The sequence below is a fragment of the Chelonia mydas genome, chromosome 1, assembly GCF_015237465.2.
Source record: "Chelonia mydas isolate rCheMyd1 chromosome 1, rCheMyd1.pri.v2, whole genome shotgun sequence".
NCBI classification, from domain to species: domain Eukaryota; kingdom Metazoa; phylum Chordata; order Testudines; family Cheloniidae; genus Chelonia; species Chelonia mydas.
In genome coordinates, this window is record NC_057849.1 from 8,268,802 (window position 1) to 8,290,754 (window position 21,953).

A 21,953-nucleotide genomic window follows, 5' to 3' on the forward strand; every position below is an offset into this window, starting at 1 on the left:
ATACGTTTCAGGGGTAATCTGAAATGGTTTCAAAACCATTTCTTTGAATTTACAATAATCTAAAGCATCATCAGACGGCATTTTATTGAATATATCCACAGCTTTACTGGTTAAATTAGCAACTAAAGTGGGAATCTTTTTGTCATCAGGAACCTTATGAATCACACACAGTCTCTCAAAGGTAAGTGAAGTATTCAGCAATATCTCCTGCCTCGTTGTATGCAGGATGCAGCTGTTCCCATTTGAGGATTTTTGGAGAGGTGGGAATCAGTGGAGTGGAAGGGTTCTGGTTCTGCTTTTCCAGCAAGTCCAAGTGGTGATTCTGCGCTCTCTCTCTTTCTCCTCAGTTTCTTCTTGTTTTAGTTCCATAGCCCTTCTGTGTTCAGCCTCATCACTGGCAGCTTCTGCCAGCTTTAGCTGCAATAGTCTCCTCTGCTCTTTTTATTTTTCTACTGCCTGCAATCTGAATAGCTCCGATTTCACAATTGTTTAGCTGTTTGCACTCATCTTGTTACTTTTCTGTCCCTACTTCCCTTTCCTGAAATAAGCAAACAGAAAACAACATACTAGTCACCTCTTTGACTGATCTATAGCCACCACACTTAAAATCTTCCTTAAAATTTCTACACCAGTGTATGAAGTGCAAATCTCACTCCGAGCAAGTTGTGCATTTTACCCTGTTCGCTGTGCCACTGTGAAGGACTTCCCCGGGGTGCAACCTGGAATTGGGGTAACGCTGAGCTCTGTGGCACACCAGTCTGAGTCCCCTCTTACACTGTGATCATGTGACAAGCTGCAGACCCCTCCAGGTCCTGCACTCACACAAACATTCACAGGCAGGGACACACCCGGCTGAGTTACATGAATGCTTTCTCCAGCCATTCATGAACCAACAATAGCAAGGCTCCAGTCAATTCCCCCCAGCTCACCAGCTTAGGACCCCAGAGCTGTACCATCTTGCCCTGGTCAGAAGCGCGGTTTATTAACAAGTCTGCCTCTCCCTCAATGTGGAGGGGACAATGCACCAGCCCCTCTCCTTGAGCAGATTTCCGTTTTGCATTTCAAACAACACACTGTTTTAGGTAAAAAACATAAAAGCGATTTATTCACTACAGAAGGATAGATTTTTTAGTGATTATAACAAAGTGCAGAGACCAAAGTAGATGACCTAAGAGATACAGCAAAATCACCATCGGAGTTCCCTAAACTAGACATGGTTTGAATCAAGCAATATCTTACCCTGATGGTACAAACAGTTCATCAGTCTTCCATACCCTGGCTGGGATTTCTCCTTTCCAGCTCCCCAGTCAAAATCTTTTTCCTCTAAATCTTTTCCTTTGACACGTTGAGTTTGCGAGGGGGTTGGGGGGGAATGAGGCCAAATGACGATATCACTTCCCCCTTTTATAGCTTCTGCCAGATGCAGAGAACTTCATTGTCCCAAACAAAGCCCCCAGCACAGTTAGTGGGAAAGTACAGGCACAAGATGGAGTCCGGTGTCACATGAGCTGGTCAAATGCCCTTGCGTGCTTCAGTGAGTCATAGCAGGGGCCATTACCCATATTCTGGCTACAACATCTACAGAAAAGTCCATCCGGTGGGGAGAAGCTTCTCCCATGGCCCTTTGTGCTCATTGATGGGCCATCAACTTGAATAGTCCATTCACAAAGTGCTGGCTTGACTGGATGTCAACTACCTTGTGGGAGTTACCACAGGAGCAAACACATTTCAAATACAGGTACATAATCAATATTCATATGTTCAGATTTTAAATATGAGACATGCATACAAATAGGATCATCATATTCAGCAAACCATAGTTTTTCCAGTGACACCTCACATGACACGTGACACAGTTTGTACAAGATTTGTGGCAATGATATAAAAGCTCTATTTGTGGCAACTATATAACAGTGGTGAATATGGGGGTGCCAGGTTGTTGTTTTGGGGTACAGCCTGGAAGCTGTTGAAACCTCTGTGCCCCCAAAACCATTCAGCTGGGTTGGCCTCTCCCCCTACTCTTCTGATGACACACAGCCAGCCCCTCTGGGCCCTGGTATCTCCCAGCATGACAGCAGGTGGTGCCACACATCCAACTAAGTTACTTGAGTGCTTTACCTAAGTCACTCATGGACCAATAATGGAGGCACCAGAGAATTTCCCAGCTCCCCAGCCTTGCACCCCTACTGGACCATAAACCCCAAATTATACCATCTTGCACTACACAGAGATCTGTACAGTGTGAACTCATTAGTCTGCCCTCCCCTCAATGGGGGAAGATATTCACCAACCTTTGTTAGCAGAGCTAAGAGTCCCGAACACCTCACTCAAAACCACACTGGTTCAGACAAAACATAAATCAGGTTTATTAACTACAGAAGGGTAGATGTTACGTAATTATAAGGGCATGCTTTGTACAAAACATACCATAATTACATCACCATGGTAAATATGGGGTGCATTAGGGTGCAGAGTGTCACAGGGATGAACCAGAGAGTGACAGGGGGAGGAGAGGAGAGAGTTGCAGGCGGGGCCTTGAGGGAAGAGGCAGAGCAGGGGTGGAACCTGGGGGAAGAGGCAGGGTAGAGGGATGGGGCCTCAGGGTTCCAGTTACCAGCAATTAGAAAGGTGGCAACCCTAGGAGTTCTACATAGACAGACTCCCCAGTTTGTCACGCTGACACAGCACGGTAAGGTCCGGAAAGGATTTAATGTCTCTTTGACTGGCCAGTCAGTGATTCAGGGAAGAGGGCCCAGCACCATGTCACCAGCCAGCTCTGCATGGAGCGTGGTCTGAGAACCAGAGCACCAGCAGAAAATTTTAGGTCCCTTTCTGAATAAAGAGCTGGAGCAGCCTATCCTGGATCTCCTGAGTCTTCGCCCCATAGATGATGGGGTTTAGCATGGGGGGCACCAGGAGGTACATGTTGGACATGAGAACATGGAAAGGCAGGGCCACATTGTGCCCAAACCGTTGTGTGAGGGCGGCAAACAGATGTGGGATGTAAAAGGCTAAGATGACACAGAGGTGAGAGCCGCAGGTCCCAAAAGTCTTGAGGCGGGCATCCTTTGTGGGGAGGCTGAAGATGGCCCTGAGGATCTGTGTATAGGACACGGCGATAAAAAACACATCCAGACCGATCACCAAGAATGCCACAGAGAGGCTGTAGTAACTACTGACGCTGATGTCGGTGCAGGCCAGCTTCACCACAGCGATGTGCTCACAGTAGGTGTTTGGAATGATGTTGGTTCTGCAATATGGCCACCTCCTTGCCAGGAAGGGATGGGGCAGTATGAGCATGATGCCGCGCAGCACCACGGCCAGGGAAATTTTGGCCACCACAGGGTTCGTCAGGGTGGTGGAATGTCTCAGGGATCGCAGATGGCCACATAGCGATCAAAAGCCATGGCCACCAGGATCCCAGACTCTATCATAAAGAAACTGAGAAGGAAGTACATCTGGGTGAGGCAGGCACTGAAATTGATCTCCCTGGAATTGAACCAGAAGATGCTCAGCATTTTGGGCAGCACTGATGTAGACAGCACCAGGTCTGTGATGGCTAGCATGCAGAGGAAATAGTACATGGGTGCATGGAGGCTCGGCTCCATCTTGACGATGAACATGATGATGAAGTTCCCCAAGATGGCTATGGCATAGATCATGCAGAAGGGGATGGAGATCCAGACATGTGCTGCCTCCAGGCCAGGAATGCCCAGCAGGATGAAGGTGGAGGGGTTGGTGAAGTCGGTTGAGTTGGAATCTGACATGGTGTAGGGATGAAGGTGTCCAATACTGAGGCAGAACAGTGTTTTCTGCATCTACCGTACATTCCCCTGACTTCCTGTATGTGCCCAGGATCTAGGGTGATGATTGCAAGACAAATACCTGGATTTAGAGACAATGTTAATATGAGACACTTCATGCACTACTGGAGGCTGTTCTCATGAATAAAGCAGGTTAGTCTCTCTTCACACACTGAAAAATGATATTTTCATTTTTCAGATAAATGAATTATGAACAACTGACCCTACTAATGCCAATTCCATATTTGATGGTGCTCCCTGTGTCAATAATTCCTGCACATCCTGGTGTGGGAAACCTTAATAGGCACCAGCAGGAAACACGAGTGGATACTGGTTTTCCCTTATTGGTCCCTTGGCCTTGTTTATACTGCCAAATTTTTTTGACAAAAGGCAGCATTTGGTGACAAAATAGTGGAGGTGTAAGTACGACAAAGCCGCTTTTGACAACGGAACTCCTCAGTTGCAGTGACGTAATAAAGCCGCCTTGACGAGAGTTGCAAGGTCTTTACCCAAAATTTTTATTGCCAAAGTGCCAGTGTAGACACCCTACTTGATTTTATCACTGTAATTGGCCCATTGGTTTTCTCCCACGCCCAACGTCCCCCACCCTTGGGAACAGACACCATGCTTGCAGTGTTTGCTGGCATACGTGCTTAGAATCATAGAATCATAGAATATCAGGGTTGGAAGGGACCTCAGGAGGTCATCTAGTCCAACCCCCTGCTCAAAGCAGGACCAATCCCCAATTAAATCATCCCAGCCAAGGCTTTGTCAAGCCTGACCTTAAAAACTTCTAAGGAAGGAGATTCTACCACCTCGCTAGGTAACGCATTCCAGTGTTTCACCACCCTCCTAGTGAAAAAGTTTTTCCTAATATCTAACCTAAACCTCCCCCACTGCAACTTGACAAGGGTCAAGGGTCAGCGGGAAAGTGACTGGTGTGTTACCAGCAGTATATTTTAATGTAGTGTTTCAATGTTGTATGTGTACTTAACAATAATGCTTCTGTTTATTGTTACTTGTGCTTCACCAGTTATGTCCTTGAAAGGAGGCACCCCTCCACTCCACCTAAGTGACTCCAGCAGATAAGAAAGCACCCAAGACGGAGCAAGGAAGATATGTCCTGGGAGGTGCTGTAGTACTCTGCTGCAGACAAGATGGAATGCAGGCACTGGCGGGACAGCGACAAACATGAAAGAAGAGAAAAATAGGCATACCCTAGGGATGCAATGGAAAGGGAGATAAAAGTTTTGGAGCAGCACACCAACATGCTGCAGTTCCTCCTGATGCTTCAGACTGAGCAGATGGGACCTTCCCGTGCAGCATATTCAGAACTCTTTCCCATGTCCTCCCCAAACTCCGCCCACTCATTCCTTTCCCTTAGATGATGGGGTTGAGCATTGGGGGCACCAGGAGGTACATGTTGGACATGAGAACATGGAAATGCAGGGCCACCTTGTGCCCAAACCGTTGTGCGATGATGGCCAATAGATGTGGGATGTAAAAGGCTAAGATGACACCGAGGTGGGAGCCGCATGTCCCAAAAATCTTGAGCTGGGTGTCCTATGTTGGGAGGCTGAAGATGGCCCTGAGGATCTGGGTATAGGACATGGTGATAAAAAGCACATCCAGACCGATTGCCAAGAATTGCCACAGAGAGGCTGTAGTAACTACTGAGGCGGATGCCGGCACAGTCCAGCTTCACCACAGCGATGTGCTCACAGTAGGAGTTTGGAATGATGTTGGCTCTGCAATATGGCCCTCCTACTTGCCAGGAAGGGATAGGGCAGTATGAGCATGACGCCACGCACCACCATGGCCAGGCCAATTTTGGACCACCGCTGGGTTTGCCAGAGTGGTGGAATGTCTCAGGGGATCGCAGATGGCCACATAGTGATCAAAAGCCATGGCCACAAAGATCCCAGATTCTATCGCAGAGCAGCTGAGAATGAAGTACATCTGGGTGAGGCAGGCACTGAAATTGATCTCCCTGGAATTGAACCAGAAGATGCTCAGCATTTTGGGCAGGCCAGCCATAGACGGGACCAGGTCGGTGACGACCAGCGTGCAGAGGAAATAGTACAAAGGCCCATGGAGGCTCGGCTCCTTCTTCACGATGAACAGGATGGTGAAGTTCCCCAAGATGGCTATGGCATACATGGCGCAGAAGGGGATGGAGATCCAGACATGGGCTGCCTCCAGGCCAGGAATGCCCAGCAGGATGAAGGTGGAGGGATTTGTAAAGTCAGTTGAGTTGGAATCAGACATGGTCTAGGGGAGAAGGTGTCCAACACTGAGGCAGAAAGGTGTTTCCTGCATGTACTGTACGTTCCCCTGACTTCCTGTATGAACCCAGGGTCTAGGACAATAGTCACAGGACAAATACCTGGATGGAGAGACAGTGTTAATATGAGACACTTCATGCACTACTGGAGGCTGTTCTCATGGATGAAGCAGGTTGGTCGCTCCACACACACTGAAAAATGACATTTTCATTATTCAGATAAATGAATTATGAACAACAGACCCTAATACTGCAATTCCATATTTTATAGTGCTCCCTTCATCAATAATTCCTACACATCCTGGTGTGGGAAACCTTAACAGGCACCAGCAGGAAGCACGAGTGGATACTGGTTTTCCCTTATTGGTCCCTCGGCCTTGTCTACACTGCCAAGCTTTTTCGCCAAAAGGCAGCATTTAGTAACGAAATAGTGGAGGTGTTAACACCTCAAAGCCACTTTCCCTAACGGAACTCCGCAGTTTCAGTGACGTAATAAAGCCACCTGGACGAGAGTTGCAAGGTTTTTACTCAAACTTTTTGTCACCAAAGTGCCAGTGTAGACACCCTGCTTGATTTTATCACTGTAATTGGCCCATTGCTTTTCTCCCATGCCCAGTGTCCCCCACCCCTGGGAACACATTCCATGCTTGCAATGTTCACTGGCATGTTTGCTTGTCAAGAGTTATGGGGAAAGACACTGGTGTGTTACCAGTGGTGTATTTTAATGTAGCATTTCAATGCTGTACGTATAGTTAACAATAATGCTTCTGTTTATTGTTACGTGTGCTTCACCAGATATGTTCTTGAAAGGAGGCACCCCCTCCACTCCAGCTGAGTGTCTCCACTGGATAAGAAAGCACCAAAGATGGAGCAAGGAAGATATGTTCCAGGAGGTGCAGCAGTACTCTGATGCAGACAAGACGGAATGCAGGCAGTGGAGGGAAAGCGAGAAGCAGGAAAGGAAAGAAAATGAAGCATACACTAGGGATGAAATGGAGAGACTGATAAAAATTTTGGAGCAGCAAACCAACATGCTGCAGTCCCTCCTGATGCTCCAGACTGAGCAGATGGGTGCCCGCCCTCCCCTTCAGCACATTCAGAACTCTTTCCCATGTCTGCCCCAAACTCCGCCCACTCATTCCTTTCCGATTTCTGGGACGTCTCACTTTACCGTTCACTCCACCTCCCACAGACACCTTTTCAAATGAAAGCTGGACTTACGCTCAGCAGTGTGTGTGTGCTTATGGTGTTGTGGGTTTTTTGGCAATAAAAGGAAAGTTATTTGAATAATAAATACTCTTTGTTTGTTTCCGTTGAAGTTATGATAACAGATGGCAGCAGCAAACTAGCAAGCAGTTTCATCATTTCCTTACATTGAAACCTGGACCAGAACAATCACAACTGCTTCCTACCCTACCAAAACTGGACTTCATTATGCATTATAATCCCATGCATAGCAATAAACATTACTTGTTCTCATTTTCAAAGTGTTGCCGTAAAGCATCCCTGATTTGAATTGCCCCCCATTGTGCCCTCTGCTAGCCTTGATATCGGACTGCTTAAAATCAGCAGCCATCTGTTCTGTTTCTTTGTTCTTTAACAAGAGTTTATGGGAGAGCTAAAAAGCGTCGATTCCACAGTCAAGAAAGTGGAGAACTTTGGTTAAAAACCCAGTTCAGTAACAAAGTGAAGGAAGCAACGGGGGCGGGGGGGGGGGGCGGGAAGCAATATATAACAAATGGTAAAAAGGGAAAATAGAGAGCAAGCAATACAAATTGGAAGTTATGAAAATTGATATGGGACGTTACAGAGATCAGGGGGAAATATATGCTTTGCAGGGCTAAGGATAACAAAAAGGAGGATGTTAAGAACAAAAGAAATCCTAGAAAAGGTAAAGGCCAATTCCGAGAGGGAGAAAGGAAACTTGTTAATGTTGGAGAAAAGGGAGATGTGTTCAAGAAATGTTTTTGTTCTGTGTTTGGAAAGGAGCAGTATCAGGTACTCAGATCACACACGGTCATGAAACACTTTCCAGTCCATTAGCAGTCAAAGAGGATATTAAACAGCATCTACAGTAGAACCTCAGAGATAGAAACACCAGAGTTATAAACTGACCGATCAACCACACATCTCAATCGGAACCAGAAGTAGGCAGTCAGGAAACAATGGAAAAGCTGATATGGCATAAGTTTAAAAAAAAAGTCTGAGGAGTCTAATTAATTCCACTCAACAATGTGGTTTATGGAAACAGGTCTTGTCAAATAAATCCGATTTCATCCTTTCATGAAAGTACACGTTTGATTGATCAAGGGAACCAAACAGATGCAACAGACTTCGACTTCCCTGAGGCATTGGATTTAAACATTCAGTTTAAAAAAAGAACACTATACAATATCAGTAGATTTTGTGAAATGTTAAATGGACTAAAAGCTGGCTATCTGAGAGATCTCAGAAAGCAGTTGTCAATGGGCCATTGTTCGCAAATGGGGGGGTTTGCAGTGGAGTTCTGCAGGGATCAGTTCCAGGCCAGATACTATTCAATATTTTCATCAATGATCTGGAAGCAAATAGATTATTGTTGCAAGTAAAATTTGCGGACTACCCAAAGATTGGCAGAGTGGTTACAGTGAGGCGGCCAGGGCAGGCATAGCGATTGATCTGGAGTATTTGTTGAGCTGGGCCCATGTAAATAAAATGTTTTAATACAGTGAAATGCAAAGTGATCCTCTCGAAACAGGGAATACCAGTCCGACCCCCAGACTAGGGCAGTGTATTATGGAACGCAGGGATCCTGAAAAGGATTTAGGGTTGATTGTGGACAACCAACTCATCATGAGCTCCCGGTGTGATGCTCTGGTCAAAATGACTGATGCGATCCTTGGATGCATAATCAGGGGAGTGGTGAGTTGGAGCAGGGGAAGGATTTACCTCTGTACATGGCATTGATGAAACTGACTGAATCAAGTTCTGGGCTCCCCATTTCAAAAAGGATGTTGTAATATTGGAGAGGGTGCAGAAAAAAAAACATATTAATGATTGGAGACTGGAGAAGATGCCTGACAGAGAAAGATTGAAAGAGCTTCATCTATTTATCTCATCAAAAAGACAATCAAGCAGAGACTTCCCTGGGGAGAAAACAGTGGGTGCTAACGGACTCTGTAATCTAGTTTAGAAAGGCAGAGAAAGACCCAATGGCTGGAAGCTGAAACCAGACAAATTCCAATCAGAAATATGGGCCAAATGATTTGCACTGCAAAGGGAAGTAAGTAGTGGATTCTCCAACGCCCCGTGTCTGCAGATCCAGACTGGATGCTTTTCTGGAAGCTCTGCATGAGGGTTTGTCTACACTTAAAACACTACAGCAACACTGCAAAGCGCCGAACTGTAGACACTACTTACATGGATGACAGGGGTTCTCCCGTCAGGGTAGGTACTTCACCTCCCCGAGAGATGGTAGCGAAGTCGATGGAAGAATTCTCTCGACCTCATTCTCTCTACATCAGGGTTAGATTGATATAGCGACAGCTCTCAGGGGTGTGGATTCTTTCGCTGTAAAATGCAATTTTGGGTTGCATTAACAGAGGCACTGCATGCAAGTCATGGTAGGTGATAGTACCGCCCTACTCAGCACTGGTTAGGTCTCAGTTGGAGTGCTGTGTGCAATTTTGGTCACTGCTGTCTAGAAAGGATGTAAAGAAACTGGAAAGGATCCCGTGGTGAGCGAGAAAGATGATCCAAGGGATGGAATGCAAACTGTGCAAGCAAAGGCTGAAGGAACTGGGTATGTTTAGTTTGGAAAAAAGGAGATTAAGAATGGACATGGTAGCAATCTTCAAATATTTGAAAGGCTGCCATAAAAAGATGAGGAAAATTTGTTTCTCTCTTGAGACAGAGGGCAGGACAAAAGGCAATGGGTTCAAAGTACAGCAGAGCAGATTGAGATTAAATCTCAGGAAAAACTCCCTCACTGTAAGAACAGCAGGACAATGGAACAGTCGCCTAGGCAAGTGGTGGAAGCTCCTTCACTGGAGGTTTTCCAAAGGAGGCTGGATAGCATGTGTCCTGGATGGTTTAGACACAACAAATCCTACATTTTGGTTTTGGGTTAGACTAGCTGACCCTTGCAGGTCCCTTCTCACCTGCTGGAGGCCATCAGACGGGGCAGAACAAAGAACGACATTTTGGCCAGTGAAATTGGCGCAAACACCTCCCCTGTGGCAAGGGCCCCAGCATGGTTAATGGTTGTGCAGAGCGGAAAGGACCACAGACCTATTCTCTAGCCCATCCCGCCCACGTTGCACTGGGTTTGTCGAGCAGGTGAGCTCCTCAGCAAGAGACGGGTACCTGTGAATGCGGAGCCAGACGTGTCTTCCCTGGGAATCCTCTGCAGGCAGCTGTGTTCCACACCTCTCTCACCCCAGCATCTGCAGCAGCAACACAGGGGTTTGCACCATTTATAATCTAGCTGTGCGCAATCCCAGGGGGGTTCGCTCAGCCTCTAGGGGAGAAGCAGCATCTGAACGGAAACAGGCTGGAGACTGGAGACACTCTCGCCAATGAGATCTGGAGAAAGGTGACTGAGGGGAGATACAAACACTTTCTACAGGCACACGGAGCTATCACTAAGGGGTCAGAGATCAGTAATTCTCATCATTAACCATCATCATAGTGTGCAGCAAGTTTCAGTGAAGGATCTTCAAAACACCTAGCAAAGGAAGGTCCCTAGGAACATATCCGCATTATACTAATAGGTAAACTGAGGCAAAGGGAGACGTGACTTGGTGAAGGTCACACAGAGAATGACAGACAGAACCCAGGAGTCCTGACTTCCCTACTGTCACCACGGTCTCTCCGTTAGTAACCCTCCGCCACCCCACAGACAAACTCACTCTCCTGCTGGTAATAGCCCATCCAAAGTGACCACTCTCCTTACAACGTGCATGAAAATCAAGGTGGGCCATTTCCAGCACAAATACAGGTTTTCTCACCCTCCCACCCCCATACACACACAAACTCACTCTCCTGCTGGTAATAGCCTATCCAAAGTGACCACTCTCCTTACAACGTCCATGAAAATCAAGGTGGGCCATTTTCAGCACAAATCCAGGTTTTTTAACCCCCTCCTCCCCCCCCCCCACACAAACTCACTCTCCTGCTGGCAATAGCTCATCCAAACTGACCACTCTCCCCACAATGTGCATGACAATCAAGGTGGGCCACTTCCAGCATAAATCCAAGTTTAACCAGAAGGCCGGGGTGGGGGTAGGAAAAAACAAGGGGAAATAGGCTACCAAAGTGGTCACTTTGGATGGGCTATTACCAGCAAGAGAGTGAGTTTGTCTGTGGGGGGGCGGAGGGTTAGAAAACCTGGATTTGTGCTGGAAATGGCCCATCTTGATGATCACTTTAGATAAGCTATTACCAGCAGGAGAGTGGGGTGGGAGGAGGTATTGTTTCATGGTGTCTGTGTATATAATAATGTCTTCTACAATTTCCACAGTATGCATCCGATGAAGTGAGCTGTAGCTCACGAAAGCTCATGCTCAAATAAATTGGTTAGTCTCTAAGGTGCCACAAGTACTCCTTTTCTTTTTGCGAATACAGACTAACACGGCTGTTACTCTGAAACATTTCTTTATAATAAAATTCTGTTTTTAAGCATCTGATTGGGGTTTTTAGTGTCCTAAAAACCCAAGGGTCTGGTCTGTGCTCACCTGGTTTACCTATTTCGTTGGTAGATTATTCTTGTTGGAGACGCTAGGGCATGGTAAGTTAAGGGGACGGAAGCATAAAGGTTGAGGAAGTCTCCCTGCTGAAGGCCTAAGGGCTTCTTCTCAACCCCCCTTAATAGAATTCAGGCCTGGCTGGTTTGAGTACGCTCTTTTGCTCTTAAAACAATATTGCAGTTGTAGATAATGCCTTATAGTGTAAGGTTTGCTGATGCAAGCTAAAGATAATAGGAGAGACAGTTACAAGGCCAGACAGAATGTGCTGGTTGTTTAAGTTGCTAGGAATGCTTGTTAGAGGTTGCAGGAATTAAACATTGTTGTAACTCATATAAGGAAGGCAGAGTATTTGTGCAAAGTTTAAATTGGCTGATGTGTAGTGCAGTAATATTAAGGAATATAAAAGTGTGTGTAATGACCTGCTCTGGTGTGCAGGATTTGAGATTCTATTCTCCCTGTACCTTGTTTGCAGCTGCAAATAAGGTTTTCTGCTTCTCCACCCCGTTGTGATTATTGAGTGAAGCACACCGCGTAACAAACCCCTGCTGTTGTTTTGCCTCTCGGCACTGGGTGCCGGCAACATTCTCAAGCCTCCCCAGGAGAGGGGGTGAAGAGGTGTGGGGGGATATTTTAGGGAAACAGGAACTCCAAGTGGTCCTTTTCCTGAATCTTTGTCTAACTCACTTGGTGGTGGCTGCAGCACCCATCCAAGGACAAGGAAGTATTTGTGCCTTGGGGAAGTTTTTAACCTAACCTTGTAGAAATAAGCTAAGGGGGTCTTTCATGTGGGTCCCCACATCTGTACCCTAGAGTTCAGAGTGGGGAGGGAACCCTGTCAGGATTGAAGACAAAATGGAGGGGATTCCAGGGTCTTTTATATCCTCTGCCATGTGGAAGGACACCACTTTGTTCTTACTGTGGAAAATCACAGCAGCAAGATAGAGTTGGGAGTCACATTGGTAAGTCACATGTCCATGCATGACTCAGTTTGCAGACGGCAGCCATTGCTCACGTGCTATCTTGATCATTCCCAGGAAGGCTCCTCAGATGTGGATGGGAGTCTCCGAAGGTCCCTTGTCAGTTAAGTATTTCTTCACTGGGCACTTACTTAGAATAGTCCTTTCTCAAGAAGCTAACCAAATGCTTCACTGATGCTCCTTAGAAGCAAACATATTGAGATACAAGTACATAGCTAATATCCATAACTTCAAATATAAACATGATACACACATACATACAGCATAATCATAACCAGCAAATTACAGCCTTTTTATAGAAACCTTACTCGACCTTCGTTGTACAAGATTTGGTGCCACTATAGGACCTTGCTTGCAACAATGATCTATATGGTCACAGTTCATGTCAATAACATCACACCCCTTTAGTAGCGATCTCAGTCTAAGGCAATCTTTGGGGTCTTGGTATGCCAGGGTCTGATGAGATAAGGAAGTAAGTGGGCTTTACATATTGGCTAGCCCCCTGCAGAGCTGCTTCCCAACCCCAGAGTTATGGCCATGGAAATAATCCACCTCCCTCTTGGACTCTCCTTGTGATCCCCACTCCCAGCACTGAGACCTTCCCCTCCCCTTTCCAAGAGGGCTGTGGTCTGTGCTGTCTGGGCTAAGAGGTGTGTCTTTTCACACCTGCTTCCTGTGTCTTCCCAACCCAGGGAATTTCCTCCTCCCCTCTGTCAGTTGGGTCATTAGCATTTCCACAGACAACCATTGATTCAGTTGGACCTGCGTCCTGTCTGAAAGGGACAGAGTTAGTTTTCACAAGCATGTCAGGAACAAAGTCCTGAATAACCGGGAGCTGGATTGGAATACCCTGCGTCACCCCTCTCTCTATCCCCGAGAAGAAGGCCAATGGCATTATGGGATGTATAAGTAGGGGTGTTGCCAGCAGATTCAAGGAAGTGGTCGTTCCCCTGTATTTGACACTGATGAGGCCTCATCTGAAGTACTGTGTCCAGTTTTGGGCCCCACACTACAAGAAGGATGTGGAAAAATTGGAAAGAGTCCAGCGGAGGGCAACAAAAATGATTAGGGGACTGGAACACATGAGTTATGAGGAGAGGCTGAGGGAACTGGGATTGTTTAGTCTGTGGAAGAGAAGAATGAGTTGGGATTTGATAGCTGCTTTCAGCTACCTGAAAGGGGGTTCCAAAAAGGATGGATCTAGACTGTTCTCAGTGGTAGCAGAGGACAGAACAAGGAGTAATGGTCTCAAGTTGCAGTGGGGGAGATTTAGGTTGGATATTAAGAAAAACTTTTTCATTATGAGGGTGGTGAAACAGTGGAATGCGTTACCTAGGGAGATGGTGGAATCTCCTTCCTTAGAAGTTTTTAAGGTCAGGCTTGACAAAGCCCTGTCTGGGATGATTTAATTGGGGATCGGTCCTGCTTTGATCAGGGGGTTGGACTAGATGACCTCCTGAGGTCCCTTCCAACCCTGATATCCTATGATTCCTCTTCCGGAGGTCAGTTCTTTCTCAAAGGCTGAGCCACAGGTTGGGTGCCTGAGAGCACAAATGCTGAATCGTCCATTCTGTCCTGAGTATCCTCCCCAATGTAATCAGTGAGGAGACATTCCTGTACTCCCACTATTCGTCCCCCAGTTTCCTCCTCTGGGCCTCACCTAGGACACCCACTCCTATGCTCTCTAGAGTGGAATCTATCCCCTGGTCAGCCGTGAAGGACTCACAGCTAACAGCCTGGATAGTTGTCTCTGTGGCAGGCTCTACATGCCCCTCCCTTCCTGGGGTGGTGTTACCTCCTGCTGCAGTGTTAAAGGAACTCACACGCACCTCCTCAGTGGTTTCTGTGATTCTATCACCCTCCTCTAGGCTCCCCTCTGGAACACATCTCCCTATGCTGCCTAGCACTGGACTTGTCCTTTGTTTAGCTGCAACATAGACATTTTTCTCTCTGAGTCAGAGCTGCCTTCAGCTGAAGGGCAGGAGCTGGTCTGAACCACCCCTACCCCGGAAGCATGCAGTTTCCCACTGCTGTAGGGGAATCAAGGAGACTCTCTCTCTTCCCTTCACCAGTTCCTGAGACTTTCCCCTTTCCCTCTGAGGTCCCAGCAGAAAGCTCCTTCTTGCTGCAGGCGGACAATTTAACAGCCTGAGCTACATGGAAGAAATCATTGCCAATTAGCATATCAATAGGGGTATCGTCTACTACCCTCACTGATAATACAGCTTCCAAACCTTGGGTTTCTATGTGCACTTTAGCCAAAGGTACAAGGATTTTCTCACCTTGTTGCAGTATACTCATCCTAACTACATGCTTCATGCCTAGTTGTGAAGAGGCTAATTTACAAACCTAGTAGGATAAGTGACAGGTGCCTGAGGGGCTTCTGTGCTCATAATTGCAGCATTTGTATGAGCTACCTGCTGCCTGCTTCCTCTGAGCACACGGCATTTATTTTTTAGGGGATCAGTGGAATTACAATGATAATTCTGGACTCTTCTGTTTTAACAGGAGATTAGGGTTCGGGATTAGAAGAAAGGGGTAAAATGGGACCATACTTCCCACTAAGTGTAAACCCTCCGTCTGTAGTTTTCAACTTTTTGTCCTATAGACACTGTTTCACATCATCTTTACATCTTTTTAAGATGTGCTCCTGACCAACTAGATCAAACATTCCTTCAAAGCTTGTAACACCTGGGCCCCTTACCCACTTTCCCATCAAATCTTCCATTTTGTTAACATATTTCACGTTACGTACCAGCACCCCACTTAAGATTCCTAAATGTCACGCTATACGTTTCAGGGGTAATCTGAAATGGTTTCAAAACCATTTCTTTGAATTTACAATAATCTAAAGCATCATCAAACGGCATTTTATTGAATATATCCACAGCTTTACTGGTTAAATTAGCAACTAAAGTGGGAATCTTTTTGTCATCAGGAACCTTATGAATCACACACAGTCTCTCAAAGGTAAGTGAAGTATTCAGCAATATCTCCTGCCTCGCTGTATGCAGGATGCAGCTGTTCCCATTTGAGGATTTTTGGAGAGGTGGGAATCAGTGGAGTGGAAGGGTTCTGGTTCTGCTTTTCCAGCAAGTCCAATTGGTGATTCCGCGCTCTCTCTCTTTCTCCTCAGTTTCTTCTTGTTTTAGTTCCATAGCCCTTCTGTGTTCAGCCTCATCTCTGGCAGCTTCTGCCAGCTTTAGCTGCAATAGTCTCCTCTGCTCTTTTTATTTTTCTACTGCCTGCAATCTGAATAGCTCCGATTTCACAATTGTTTAGCTCTTTGCACTCATCTTGTTACTTTTCTGTCTCTACTTCCCTTTCCTGAAATAAGCAAACAGAAAACAACATACTCGTCACCTCTTTGACTGATCTATAGCCACCACACTTAAAATCTTCCTTAAAATTTCTACACCAGTGTATGAAGTGCAAATCTCACTCCGAGCAAGTTGTGCATTTTACCCTGTTCGCTGTGCCACTGTGAAGGACTTCCCCGGGGTGCAACCTGGAATTGGGGTAACGCTGAGCTCTGTGGCACACCAGTCTGAGTCCCCTCTTACACTGTGATCATGTGACAAGCTGCAGACCCCTCCAGGTCCTGCACTCACACAAACATTCACAGGCAGGGACACACCCGGCTGAGTTACATGAATGCTTTCTCCAGCCATTCATGAACCAACAATAGCAAGGCTCCAGTCAATTCCCCCCAGCTCACCAGCTTAGGACCCCAGAGCTGTACCATCTTGCCCTGGTCAGAAGCGCGGTTTATTAACAAGTCTGCCTCTCCCTCAATGTGGAGGGGACAATGCACCAGCCCCTCTCCTTGAGCAGATTTCCGTTTTGCATTTCAAACAACACACTGTTTTAGGTAAAAAACATAAAAGCGATTTATTCACTACAGAAGGATAGATTTTTTAGTGATTATAACAAAGTGCAGAGACCAAAGTAGATGACCTAAGAGATACAGCAAAATCACCATCTGAGTTCCCTAAACTAGACATGGTTTGAATCAAGCAATATCTTACCCTGATGGTACAAACAGTTCATCAGTCTTCCATACCCTGGCTGGGATTTCTCCTTTCCAGCTCCCCAGTCAAAATCTTTTTCCTCTAAATCTTTTCCTTTGACACGTTGAGTTTGCGAGGGGGTTGGGGGGGAGTGAGGCCAAGTGACGATGTCACTTCCCCCTTTTATAGCTTCTGCCAGATGCAGGGAACTTCATTGTCCCAAACAAAGCCCCCAGCACAGTTAGTGGGAAAGTACAGGCACAAGATGGAGTCCGGTGTCACATGAGCTGGTCAAATGCCCTTGCGTGCTTCAGTGAGTCATAGCAGGGGCCATTACCCATATTCTGGCTACAACATCTACAGGAAAGTCCATCCGGTGGGGAGAAGCTTCTCCCATGGCCCTTTGTGCTCATTGATGGGCCATCAACTTGAATAGTCCATTCACAAAGTGCTGGCTTGACTGGATGTCAACTACCTTGTGGGAGTTACCACAGGAGCAAACACATTTGAAATACAGGTACATAATCAATATTCATATGTTCAGATTTTAAATATGAGACATGCATACAAATAGGATCATCATATTCAGCAAACCATAGTTTTTCCAGTGACACCTCACATGACATGTGACACAGTTTGTACAAGATTTGTGGCAATGATATAAAAGCTCTATTTGTGGCAACTATATAACAGTGGTGAATATGGGGGTGCCAGGTTGTTGTTTTGGGGTACAGCCTGGAAGCTGTTGAAACCTCTGTGCCCCCAAAACCATTCAGCTGGGTTGGCCTCTCCCCCTACTCTTCTGATGACACACAGCCAGCCCCTCTGGGCCCTGGTATCTCCCAGCATGACAGCAGGTGGTGCCACACATCCAACTAAGTTACTTGAGTGCTTTACCTAAGTCACTCATGGACCAATAATGGAGGCACCAGAGAATTTCCCAGCTCCCCAGCCTTGCACCCCTACTGGACCATAAACCCCAAATTATACCATCTTGCACTACACAGAGATCTGTACAGTGTGAACTCATTAGTCTGCCCTCCCCTCAATGGGGGAAGATATTCACCAACCTTTGTTAGCAGAGCTAAGAGTCCCGAACACTTCACTCAAAACCACACTGGTTCAGACAAAACATAAATCAGGTTTATTAACTACAGAAGGGTAGATGTTACGTAATTATAAGGGCATGCTTTGTACAAAACATACCATAATTACATCACCATGGTAAATATGGGGTGCATTAGGGTGCAGAGTGTCACAGGGATGAACCAGAGAGTGACAGGGGGAGGAGAGGAGAGAGTTGCAGGCGGGGCCTTGAGGGAAGAGGCAGAGCAGGGGTGGAACCTGGGGGAAGAGGCAGGACAGAGGGGTGAGGCCTCAGGGTTCCAGTTACCAGCAATTAGAAAGGTGGCAACCCTAGGAGTTCTACATAGACAGACTCCCCAGTTTGTCACGCTGACACAGCACGGTAAGGTCCGGAAAGGATTTAATGTCTCTTTGACTGGCCAGTCAGTGATTCAGGGAAGAGGGCCCAGCACCATGTCACCAGCCAGCTCTGCATGGAGCGCGGTCTGAGAACCAGAGCACCAGCAGAAAATTTTAGGTCCCTTTCTGAGTAAAAAGCTGGAGCAGCCTACTCCGGATCTCCTGAGTCTTCGCCCCATAGATGATGGGGTTTAGCATCGGGGGCACCAGGAGGTACATGTTGGACATGAGAACGCGCAAATGCAGGGCCACATTGTGCCCAAACCGTTCCGTGAGGGCGGCAAAGAGAGGTGGGATGTAAAAGGCTAAGATGACACAGAGGTGGGAGCCGCAGGTCCCAAATGTCTTGAGGCGGGCATCCTTTGTTGGGAGGCTGAAGATGGCCCTGAGGATCTGGGTATAGGACATCGCAATAAAAAGCACATCCAGACCGATCACCAAGAATGCCACAGAGAGGCTGTAGTAATTACTGAGGCAGATGTCGGTGCAGGCCAGCTTCACCACAGTGATATGCTCACAGTAGGTGTTTGGAATGATGTTGGTTCTGCAATATGGCCACCTCCTTGCCAGGAAGGGAGTGGGCAGTATGAGCATGATGCCGCGCAGCACCACGGCCAAGGAAATTTTGGCCACCACAGGGTTCGTCAGGGTGGTGGAATGTCTCAGGGGGTCACAGACGGCCACATAGCGATCAAAAGCCATGGCCACCAGGATCCCAGACTCTATCATAAAGAAGCTGAGAATGAAGTACATCTGGGTGAGGCATGCACTGAAATTGATCTCCCTGGAATTGAACCAGAAGATGCTCAGCATTTTGGGCAGCACTGATGTAGACAGCACCAGGTCTGTGCTGGCTAGCATGCAGAGGAAATAGTACATGGGTGCATGGAGGCTCGGCTCCATCTTGACGATGAACATGATGATGAAGTTCCCCAAGATGGCTATGGCATAGATCATGCAGAAGGGGATGGAGATCCAGACATGGGCTGCCTCCAGGCCAGGAATGCCCAGCAGGATGAAGGTGGAGGGGTTGGTGAAGTCGGTTGAGTTGGAATCTGACATGGTGTAGGGATGAAGGTGTCCAACACTGAGGCAGAACAATGTTTCCTGCATCTACCGTACATTCCCCTGACTTCCTTATGTGCCCAGGGTCTTGGGTGATGGTCGCAAGACAAATACCTGGATGGAGAGACAATGTTAATATGAGACACTTCATGCACTACTGGAGGATGTTCTCATGAAGAAGCAGGTTGGTCTCTCTTCACACACTGAAAAATGATATTTTCATTTTTCAGTTAAATGAATTATGAATAACTGACCCTACTAATTCCAATTCCATATTTGATGGTACTCCCTGCGTCAATAATTCCTACACATCACGGTGTGGGAAACCTTAATAGGTACCAGCAGGAAACACGAGTGGATACTGGTTATCCCTTATTGGTCCCTCGGCCTTGTCTATACTGCCAAATTTTTTTGACAAAAGGCAGCATTTGGTGACAAAATATTGGAGGTTTAAGTACAACAAAGACGCTTTTGACGACGGAACTCCTCAGTTTCAGTGACGTAATAAAGCCACCTTGACGAGAGTTGCAAGGTCTTTACCCAAAATTTTTATTGCCAAAGTGCCAGTGTAGACACCCTGCTTGATTTTATCACTGTAATTGGCCCATTGGTTTTCTCCCATGCCCAACGTCCCCCACCCCTGGGAACACTCACCATGCTTCCAGTGTTTGCTGGCATATGTGTTTGTCAAGGGTCAGCTGGAAAGTGACTGGTGTGTTACCAGTGCTGTATTTTATTGTAGTGTTTCAATGCTGTATGTGTAGGTAACAATAATGCTTCTGTTTATGGTTACTTGTGCTTAAATAGTTATGTCCTTTAAAGGAGGCACTCCTCCACTCCAGCTGAGTGACTCCAGCAGATAAGAAAGCACCCAAGATGGAGCAAGGAAGATATGTTCTGGGAGGTACTGTAGTACTCTGATGCAGACAAGACGGAATGCAGGCACTGGCGGGACAGCGACAAACATGAAAGAAGAGAAAAAGAGGCATACCCTAGGGATGCAATGGAGAGGCAGATAAAATTTTGGAGCAGCACACCAACATGCTGCAGTCCCTCCTGATGCTTCAGACTGAGCAGATGGGACCCTTCCCATATTCAGAACTCTTTCCCATGTCCTCCCCAAACTCCGCCCACTCATTCCTTTCCCATAGATGATGGGGTTTAGCATTGGGGGCATCAGAAGGTACATGCTGGCCATGAGAACGTGCAAATGCAGGGAAAGATTGTGCCCAAACCATTGTGTGATGATGGCGAATAGATGTGGGACATAAAAGGCTAAGATGACACAGAGGTGGGAGCCGCGTGTCCCAAAAGTATTGAGCCGGGCGTCCTTTGTTGGGAGGCTGAAGATGGCCCTGAGGATCTGGGTATAGGACATGGTGATTAAAAAAACCATCCAGACTGATTGCCAAGAATGCCACAGAGAGGCTATAGTAACTACTGAGGCGGATGTCGGCACAGTCCAGCTTCACCACAGCGATGTGCTCACAGTAGGTGTTTGGAATGATGTTGGCTCTGCAATATGGCCACCTACTTGCCAGGAAGGGATAGGGAAATATGAGCATGATGTTGCGCAGCACCACGGCCAGGCCAATTTTGGACCACCACAGGGTTTGTCAGGGTGGTGGAATGTCTCAGGGGATCGCAGATGGCCACAAAGTGATCAAAAGCCATGGCCACGAGGATCCCAGATTCTATCATAAAGAAGCTGAGAATGAAGTACATCTGGGTGAGGCAGGCACTGAAATTGATCTCCCTGGAATTGAACCAGAAGATGCTCAGCATTTTGGGCAGGACAGCCATAGACGGGACCAGGTCTGTGATGACCAGCATGCAGAGGAAATAGTACAAAGGCCCATGGAGGCTCGGCTCCCCCTTCACAATGAACAGGATGCTGAAGTTCCCCAAGATGGCTATGTCATACATGGCGCAGAAGGGGATGGAGATCCAGACATGGGCTGCCTCCAGGCCAGGAATATCCAACAGGATGAAGGTGGAGGGGTTTGTAAAGTCAGTTGAGTTGGAATCGGACATTGTCTCGGGGAGAAGGTGTCCAGAATGATGTTTCCTGCATGTACCGTACGTTCCCCTGACTTCCTGTATGTGCCCAGGGTCTAGGGTGATAGTCGCAGGACAAATGCCTGGATGGAGAGACAGTGTTAATATGAGACACTTCATGCACTACTGGAGACTGTTCTCATGGATGAAGCAGGTTGGTCTCTCCACACACACTGAAAAATGACATTTTCATTATTCAGATAAATGAATTATGAACAACTGACCCTAATAATGCCAATTCCATATTTTATGGTGCTCCCTTCATCAATAATTCCTACACATCCTGGTGTGGGAAAGCTTAATAGGCACCAGCAGGAAGCACGAGTGGATACTCGCTTTCCCTTATTGGTCCCGAGGCCTTGTCTACACTGCCAAGCTTTTTCACTAAAAGGCAGCATTTGGTGACAAAATAGTAGAGGTGTTAACACCTCAAAGCCACTTTCCATGATGGAACTCCTCAGTTTCAGTGATGTAATAAAGCCACCTGGACAAGAGTTGCAAGGTTTTTACTCAAACTTTTTGTCGACAACGTGCCAGTGTAGATA

The 21,953-nt window shown here is 46.8% G+C and overlaps 1 protein-coding gene and 2 pseudogenes across 1 annotated transcript; all 3 read right to left on the bottom strand.

Annotated features, from left to right (window-relative positions):
* Positions 1-2,820: 2,820 nt before the first annotated feature.
* LOC119565190 lies at positions 2,821-3,875 on the bottom strand (annotated as a pseudogene).
* A 14,524-nt stretch (positions 3,876-18,399) lies between these two features.
* Positions 18,400-19,398, bottom strand: LOC119565191 (olfactory receptor 52B2-like). Its single transcript, XM_037889646.2, has one exon. The coding sequence runs from the start codon at positions 19,396-19,398 to the stop codon at positions 18,400-18,402; it is 999 nt and encodes a 332-aa protein (XP_037745574.2).
* Positions 19,399-19,422: 24 nt separating this feature from the next.
* LOC119565320 lies at positions 19,423-21,384 on the bottom strand (annotated as a pseudogene).
* Between the last annotated feature and the right edge of the window lie 569 nt (positions 21,385-21,953).

Coding starts and splice junctions, on each gene's coding strand:
- LOC119565191 (XM_037889646.2), bottom strand. CDS start 19,398: ATGCAGGAAACATTGTTCTGCCTCAGTGTTGGACACCTTCATCCCTAC.